Source organism: Microtus oregoni, unplaced genomic scaffold, assembly GCF_018167655.1.
Source record: "Microtus oregoni isolate MIOR12 unplaced genomic scaffold, Mior012 000020F_ref0000438, whole genome shotgun sequence".
Taxonomy (NCBI): domain Eukaryota; kingdom Metazoa; phylum Chordata; class Mammalia; order Rodentia; family Cricetidae; genus Microtus; species Microtus oregoni.
The window spans coordinates 19664769-19673809 of NW_024543079.1; the positions used below are offsets into that span (position 1 = coordinate 19664769).

General features: G+C 39.1%; 1 protein-coding gene across 1 annotated transcript; it reads right to left on the reverse strand.

Moving 5' to 3' along the window:
- Positions 1 to 2766: 2766 nt before the first annotated feature.
- On the reverse strand, positions 2767 to 8630 carry LOC121460392 (cystatin-S-like). The gene is made up of 3 exons (XM_041670750.1): positions 8400 to 8630; positions 6314 to 6421; positions 2767 to 2835 (listed from the first exon to the last, which is right to left on the reverse strand). The coding sequence occupies exons 1-3, from the start codon at positions 8628 to 8630 to the stop codon at positions 2767 to 2769; spliced, it is 408 nt and encodes a 135-aa protein (XP_041526684.1).
- Between the last annotated feature and the right edge of the window lie 411 nt (positions 8631 to 9041).

Sequence of the window (9041 nt, forward strand, 5' to 3'; positions counted from 1 at the left end):
AATTGACTAGAAACTTCCTTCTGACTTTGAGCAAGATAAATCCTGAAATATATCTGAACACTAAGCTGTGGGTTTCATTCTCCCCAGATTGATATATTATTAACAATGAAAAGAAGTGATAAAGACACTCCTCCAAGGGAAATTTCCTCATGGTCAATCTTGGAAGAACGTTAAAATCTAGACCAACAGGACTTCATACTACTTCACACTCTCATTTTCTCACCATGTCTGGAAAAGTAACCAAACATGCCCAAAGGTTGCCTTTCCTAAAAGTGACAAATATACAAAAGTGCCCTGTTATATGTTGAGTGCAGAGATCTTTTCTACGTTTAAGAAAAGGTGAAATTAGTTAAGACCAGACAAGTTCCTCCAGCTACATCAGTTTCTGCTTTCTATAACCATGTATTTCCAAGGTCTAAATTAACATTGCTGGCCCAAGCATTGCAATAACTCAGAGGAAGCACATGCTAATTAATCTAGATATTCACCAAAGATGGACTGAGAAATGCTAAAAAAAAAGACTTTTATCAAAACCTACATGCAGCCCTATAAGATGGAATTAACAGAGCTAACTGGGTGATGATGTTCATCGGAGTGCTCTGACATAACCCATTGATCACATACATAGATTATGTCATTATCATGAGATACTGAGTGGTAAGTGGTGGTGATACTTGAAGAACTATGTCAATGGGTACCTGTGTCTCTGGAGGCCATATATTGCTAGGGCCTGTCATTTTATTTCCTATTTTCTGCTTCTAGACCACAATGCTGATAGGTTATTTATTTATTTATTTATTTATTTGACTTATCATGTTGTCTTCCACTTCTAAAACCTAGAACAATATATAAAGCAAACCATTCCTTTAGTTGCTTCATTCTGGCATTTTTCTGGGAGGGATCCAAAAAATATGTCATAATCATGCATTTTGACAACTATTTAAGGGAGTCCCACTTGCATATGGAAAATTGGACATGACAGAAGTCATTGACTCATCCCTGAATCTGTAGGGAAAGCCCATAATCTCTCACACCCAATCAGTCACTTTGTGCTTCACCATTGTCATGCCTGGATTCTTTTTCTAATTGAAAATATGTTGGACATCCTTGATCGTGTTCTCCCTCTTCCCGCTCCTCATTTGGACCTTAGGAGCACAGTCTGGAGCTCCAACGTGGGTCTATGTCTCTATCTCCATCCATTGCCAGATGAAGGTTCTATGGTGATATGCAAGATATTCATCAGTATGGCTATAATATAGGGTCATTTCAGGTACCCTCTCACCCCGGGTTCCAGAGGCCCTCCCATGCCAGTGTAGATCTGCCCATTAGCCCAGAAGACCTTAAATAGCTAAAGAAACTGAAAGAACAGTTTATGGAGGGAAAGACTGCTGAACTGACCCACACCGCAGATGCTGTAGATGCCAACCTATCCTCTTCCCATCCTCATAAAAGAGCTTCTTTTTGAAATACTGTGTCTGAGTCTTCTCTGGTTATACAAAAGGAAAGAGCACCTAGGAAGATGGATATTCTCTTGCTTCAAGTTCGCCTCTGTTTCCAGCCTTAAAAAACTGGCTTGTATTCTGCACATTCTGTCCTTACTCCCCGCCCCACCCCTGGCTCCTACCTGGACTGTGGTTGGCTTAAAGCTCATGTGGTAAAGAATGACACTGGCTGCTCTCTTGAATAGAACTGACCATCAAAATGGCTTTAAAGCTGAAACTGAGTGTTTGATTTGTTGTAAGCTTTCTCGAAGTCTATTCTCTCTCTCTCCTTCCCCATAATGCTTTATTGTCGGCTGTCAAAAAAATATTTTGAAAATCAAAAAAAAAAAGAAAATATGTTGGACATAGTTCAGTGACACACTGAAAACAACATTCCTTCACTAGTGAGACTTAATGAGCAGTTATTACAAGGTTTTCTCTTTGGTTTGAAATATTCCTGTATTTGAAGGACCCAAATTTCTCTTATCCTGTGAAGGAAGAATTGTGAATGAGTTGTGAAAATTGATTCTCTGTGGGTTGTGGATGGTGTCTGGGACTCAATGGAATATCAGTGATCTGCCTTCAGACTTTACAGGGTGAACAACTACCTCTTCCTCCTGAGCTACTGTCAGCAGGATTCAGTTACTCCCCCTGCTGATATTATCCATAAGAAGAGTGAACATGAGAACAATCAACCTCACACCATGGCCAGATATCAGGTAATAATAGTCAATAGAAAAACTAACTGGTTTTCAGTCTACCTAAATGATATTACAAAACACTAGGCCCCTGCTAGTGTCAGCTAATGGAGCTATCCCTACCCAACCAAAGCTGCGGAGATGAACACTTGCCTACGCACAAACTCTACTGAGATACTCACTCCAGAAACACACACACACAGACACACAAACACACACCCCACCATAACTACCACCACCACCACCAACAACAACAATAACAACACAACAACAGAGGCAAGAATCAAACACATAAAAGACAAAGAGTGAGGTAGAGAAAGACCAATACAGAGACAGAGAGACAGAGTCAGAAAGGGATATACTGTGCACCCTAGAAAGTAAGGCTGTGTGTCAAGACCCCTGTGCTAATGAAGAGAGTGACAACCACTTTGATCTGCTCACAGTTCTGTGAACAAGCATTTCACTGAGATTTATCTGAACCAAGCATACTGAATGTTTTAGATGATCGGAGTTGTAGGAGAGCTAATGTTCTGACCTAATATGGGTTATCTAGGAATGTCACTCATTTCTTGAGACTACTCAAGATCTCAACTTTCGGTGACACTTACAGCATCCCTGGGTGGTCTTCCTAGTTTGGCAATCCAGAAGATAGTTGTCTAAAAGAGGGGAAATATTTACTTTCAAGTCACCATTCAATTCCCATAAAATGGAAAACTTGATTGAACAGAAAACATAGCCCCCAGGTATTTCACTCTCAACAACAAAAATATTAGCCAAAGGAATTTGAGATCTAGTGCTAAGCACAGAGAAATAGTGATATAGGTTAAAATTAAAAACAGAAAACAAAAAACTAAACTCTGATGCTTATTTTCTTTCAACAGGGCAGTGTTACATATGTTTACGTGGATAACATTACAAATCAACACCTGTACCTTAATATTTCAAGTGAATAGAAGTAAATTTTGTAGTCAAGGGGAGTAGGGTCTGGGTTTCTTCCACATAGTTGTGGTTGCAATAGCATGTGGACTACCAGATTCTTGAACAGGTATTCTAGATGGCTTGTGTTCCTGCTATCCACATGCATTAGCTCATCCTGAGGCTAAGAGAAATCAGATAGCCATTAGTAGGTCATGATAAGAGGGGATAACTAACTGAGCACAGATGTTCTTGGAAGAGATGAGGTATCTGACAATTGGTATATTGATATGTTTCTGGGTGGTCATAAAGACACCATTTAGTCTGTATGACTGTGGGAAAGTTGAATTCAGGACCCAGTTGCTGTGATATATTTGGTGTCAGACTCTCTTCTCTTGAAAGATGAGGTTGGATCCCTCACTAAACTATGCATCATGATCATCATAGATTCAACTTAGATTCAAATCTTAACACCCCATGTTCTCTCTCTCTCTCTCTCTCTCTCTCTCTCTCTCTCTCTCTGACTTGATTTTGGATACAGGGTTTCTCCATGGCGTTTTGGTTCCTGTCCTGGAACTAGCTCTTCTAGACCAGGTTGGCCTGGAGCTCACAGAGATCCATCTGCCTCTGCCTGCCGAGTGTTGGGAATAAAGGCATGCGCCACCACTGCCTGGCTTAGCGCATGTTCTCTTAAATGGGGTTTACTTTTCTGCATCCCAAGAACTTCAGAAAGAAGAAGGATGATGCGTTTTTCCTTTAGTTGGGTATGAATGAAGTCTTGAGGGAGGTTTCACTTTCCCTGAGCAGCACTGTCACAGAATGAGGGAAATGAACTCCATCATTCACAGTGGGACCCCATTGTGTCATCTTTACTTTTAGGAGAAAATCACTCAAGGCAGGTTCCTCGTATTTCCTTGTTAGGAAAGGGATTTGACTGTGCCGCTTCAGTGACCAGACAGAAAAGGATTCAATATTTGTGTCCTAAGCTGCATGTAGAAGAATGACAGGGAAATGCTAAGAGGACATGTATTTATTACTGTGACTTCCAATTGAGAGACAGAATTATGGCCCTCTTCTATAGAAGTATGGCCACATAAATAGGCAGTCATTAAAATGACACCCTAGCTAATTGTGGTTTGATGTAGTTGGAGTTTTCATGTAGTGAGAGTCTATTTGTGATTTTAAAAGACATTCAAAATTAAATCTCCACATAAAACCTTTTGATACACCAAGAACAGAGAAAGACTGTAATCACCTGGCATCTGTCTCCTCCGTAGAATCACGTCAGCAAAAATTATAAAGTTTTGTGTGAGTTTTGTAAGGCTCTGGATTATCTCCCCCTTTGTTGGTGTCTTCTTAGTATTTTACCAATAAATAATTCACATAAATTCACATGCACAAAAAAATACACAATTTTAGTCTATGATTTTAAAGGTATTTAAACATTTTCCCTATAAAAATAATCCATTCCTCATAATATATGAATTATTTCCGAATCTGTGCCGAGAATGAGGCTAATTTCATTAGGTAACTTGTGCTTTTGAGGGTGGATCATCTCTATTCTTGGTAGCTATGACATATACCTTAAACCTAAAGCTGCTCTATGATAGCAGCTTAGGTTCAGCTGCAGCAATATTCCTCCCTTTTCCCTCATCCCTCGGCAAATGGCCACTCTGTCTGTATAACTGACTTCCACTCCCTTCTTTATTTAACTTTGTTTGATTTCTCAATATTCCAATGACAGCAACCCTTGTACTGATCTTCGTATGTGTATGTTAACTCCCAATAATAACTTTCCCATCCCATCATTCTACATATGCTGAGATAGGGGCCACTTATCCAGAGATTGTGAGACTTTTTTGATGAGCAATGAATGAACAGCTGTAAGGGAATACTGAAAAGGACCATTTGCATAGGAAATTGAAAAGAGCAATGGGCAGCAGCTGCTGGGATATGAGAGCCTAGACCTAATAGCCTACTGTGAAACTTGTTGAGGTAACTGAAATACACCCAGAAGACAAGATCATCTGTGAGAATGATGAGTCACTGTCAGAAAGGTCTGAGAGCTATGCAGCACTGTTTGACAGGAACTTACCTTTTGTTACATTGGGAACTTGTCAGGGACATCTGGTTCTCCAGTTGCTCAACATAAACCTCAAAATGGCAGTTTTTTTCGCTGCAAAAGAAGAGAGTAGGCTAATTGGTGCTGATTAACACTAAGAGGAAAATCTGCATCCAAAAGTGTCAGATTGGAGTTTCAATGATGCAGTAAGACATAACACAAGACCTCTACCATATCCAATGACACTGCACCTGAATCAGCGGAGTCTGCTGATCTCCAACCCAATGCTATCCTTCTGTCATAAGGCATATGTGTACATCTTAGGCTCAGAGAATTTCATGTCTCCTTTTCAAAATGGGCTTTAAGGAGTAGCTCATTACTCATATATGGATTTTAGAGATCAAGAAAGGGGGATTGATTCAGTAAACTGTACTTCCTCCACATCCTTGCTGACTAGGAACAGCAATGATGAATATGGGGCTTGGTGCACAAAAAGTCTTGAAGACTACCTGGCAGGGAATGGCAGCATGATGAAGAATTGAAGTTATATAAAGAACCACTCTATCTCAAGAACACTTATTTTACAGGACATCTTTGCATTTGTTGCACGGGAGAAGCACTTAAAGGGCTACCTTCATTTGTGGGTGATCTGAACAGGAGCTCACTTTGTGATTGTAAAGAACTTTTCTCATAATGGGAAACTGAGCCTGTCTAGTCCTATCCAAGAGGAAACATAAGCAAGCATTCAGGATATTTTCTGAGAACCTAATTTACACTTTGACCCAGAAAGCAACTCAGAATTTTAATGTACATATATATAAGGCCTCTGTGCTATATATGTTTGTAATAAAACTCATATGCATTCACAAATAACCACATTCTCTTCACACATACAAATACATTCACTTCTTGAAACACCACTGTGTCACATATGAACCTTTACAAATTTGTTCTAGTATTAGTAAAAACACCAGAATAACCCAGTGCACATATATGCATGTGCGCACGTACACACACACACACACACACACACATCTTTAATGAATTTGCATACCTGAACATTTGTAGGCATGAATTGACATGTATTTTCACAAACTAAATTTATTGTAAACCCTCCTGAGTGTATAATAGGTCTAGGATATACATTATGTCCATACCTCTTCCAGATAATTTAAGGGACAGGAAGTAAAGGAAGACTTGGACTTCAAACATATGCTTTGGCCTAGGATCACATGGAAGAGATATTTTGTTCCATCTTTTTCATGCTACAGAGAGAAAAGATGATTTACTTTAAACACTAGACTGGCCTTCATAAGTAGCTCTTTCACATCACAGTGTCAGTGGGTTTGGTGAGGATTCATGAATGCCTGCATTTAAGACCTGCCAGGAATATCATCCACATACCACCGAAACAGGGGTGACTGCAACTAGCTCTTATTTTTTCTTCTGAACAAGCCTTATAAGTGTGTAATATTGCAAATAAATGAGATTGGACAGAAAATGCAAAACTTTCTAAGAGATGTTTTCATTTTATTGGACAATTCTACCTCAAAGTTGCAGCACAGAGGTCAGGGAGGAACAATTCTGGTACAGAAAGTGAAGTAGTGATATTCATGACTAAAGTATACCTGGATCACATTCAAACCAAACAATCATTTCCTACCTTAATCCAGGTCCTTTCCTATGTGGACAGGAGAACATGGGATGCTTGACTAAAATAAGGTTTCAATAACAAAAATAATGAACTTGTATTTTAAACAAGGTCAGTGGGACTGTTAAGAGGATTTTCTTTAATGTGAAACTCTCCAATTTGTCTTACATATTTAATTAAAGAAATTTAGCTCTTTTTTTTCTACAGAGAATCTCAGACACAGTTTGGCAGAACGGTGCAGAAATAAAGGTGATAGCAGATGAGGATTGTAGAACTCTATGAACACAGGTGAATCTCATGCTTCCTCTAGAATTAGGTTTCACTTGACTGTTATGAGACTCATCCCTAAAGGTGTGAACTCGTCTAAGATTCTCTTGTAGCTTACTGGACAGTCACAAAATATCTGAATGAAGGAACTCTTGTAGAAATTTGTTTTTATATATTGTTCAGAATTACAGAGATGCTAGTCAGTCATGGTAAGAAAAGTCTGCAAGAACCATGGAGCTAACAGGTGGTAGGCAACAGAGAATAGGGCATAGAAGAAGGGACCAAGGAATACATGGTGAGAAAAACAGGTCTCTAATGACTTCTTTGGTCAAGTTGGCCCCTCCACTGACCACTCATTGATACTTGTTCATGACAGCATGTTTAAGACTAATCTATTGATTAGGTCACAAAAATCTCCTCATGATCCAATCAACTCTGGAAAAGTCCACACAAAAATATTCAGGATGGTTTTCTTAATAATCACTTATCTGTTTCTCATATAAAATATTTAAAAATGTAAATAAATGACCCATTAGATCTAACCTTTCTTTATCTGGAGAATTAGATCTGCAACAGAATAAGGGAGATGGAAGGAGACTGGGAAATAAGTGATATCCGGATGCTTGATGTGAAAGACACAAAGAATGCATAACAAGATATTTTTTTAAAGGTGAAATTAAAAATTCTGTGAAAATTACACTAAAATATCTGCTTTATATGCATGACCTTGAGAGAAAAAAGATGCTGATGTCAACCAAGTAAAATGTAATATTGAAATGTATTGATGGATTGACATAAAGTCTCTGGGCTACAGATTTGACTTCTCTTAATATTTACCATAGATAGAATAATAATTAAATGAAAGACAAAAAACAATCATGTACGGAATGGAGTTGTGAAAATGATTTTGTCCATTTTATGATCATTTAATTACATGTTGATGCTGACTGCAGGTTCTTGGATGTTGATGGGAGGACTCTGATTTGTAGACCCTTTCAGGGTGTGGCTGGGAAATTTAGTAAGGCACACAGATGCCCCTACCTGCAGCATGTCTCCAAGGTTTAAAACAGCCTAATAAAGGCTATTTGACTTGGGGAAATTCGATCTATAAGAGCTTCCAGAAAACAGCAAATCTTAGAACAAGGCTTAATGTAATACAGTGGCCTATGGATACTGCCGTTATGTCCACTTCAGATCAATGGTGACAAATCACAGTGAACTACATTCAGGATTGGAGCTGCAGGAAGAAATCAAGGCTGGACTAAGAAGACATTTATGGCCCTCTAAATTACAAATTCAGACTCCTTCATTTCAAGGTCACATACCTGGAATTTTGTATCTTTCACTTCCACAACAACATCCTGATACAAGTCATCGCTGTTTTCATTGTATTTGCTGACAGCATATTCCAGTGCCTCTGGGGCCCCAATCTTCTGTACACTGAATTTTTCTGTGTCATTCTGCAGAGTGTGAACCAACATAGGGCTCAGGCTCAGGTTCAGAGCCACCATGAGAGTGGTCAGCATGAGTAGTGGAGCATGGAGTAGACCGGCCATGATTTTCGTAGACTTGGAATTATATCCAAGCTTGATTTCTTGCTGATGTGAGCCTGGACAAGACAGTGAATACAGCCTGGAAGTGATCTTCCCTTTTATAGGGAACTCTTTTCCTTCATCGGCTCATTGCCAGTACCCAATGCTCTTTCAAGCTTACCGCGCCTTTTCCTGTTCCTCTCCCCTATATTTTAACTGTTTTCATAGTGCCTCAACTATAGCTCAGATATGGCTCTTCTCTTCAGACCACAACAATAGCATGTTCCACCATTCTTCATCACCTCTGTATTACCTCAATTCTCAATCTCTCACAACTCCAATCTATCACTATCAGCTTTCTTTCTTTTCTTTTTTTAAATTTGTTTATTTATTAAAGATTTCTGTCTCTTCCCAGCCACCGCCTCCCAATTCCCT

Bases quoted from the DNA above. Each gene is read 5' to 3' on its own strand.
- LOC121460392 (XM_041670750.1), bottom strand. From the start codon at position 8,630: ATGGCCGGTCTACTCCATGCTCCACTACTCATGCTGACCACTCTCATG. The intron at 6,422-8,399 runs GTATGTGACCTT...TTCTCTCTGTAG, and splicing joins TGAAAGATACAAAATTCCAG to CATGAAAAAGATGGAACAAA. The intron at 2,836-6,313 runs GTATGGACATAA...CCCCTCTTTTAG, and splicing joins CCTTAAATTATCTGGAAGAG to ACAACTATCTTCTGGATTGC.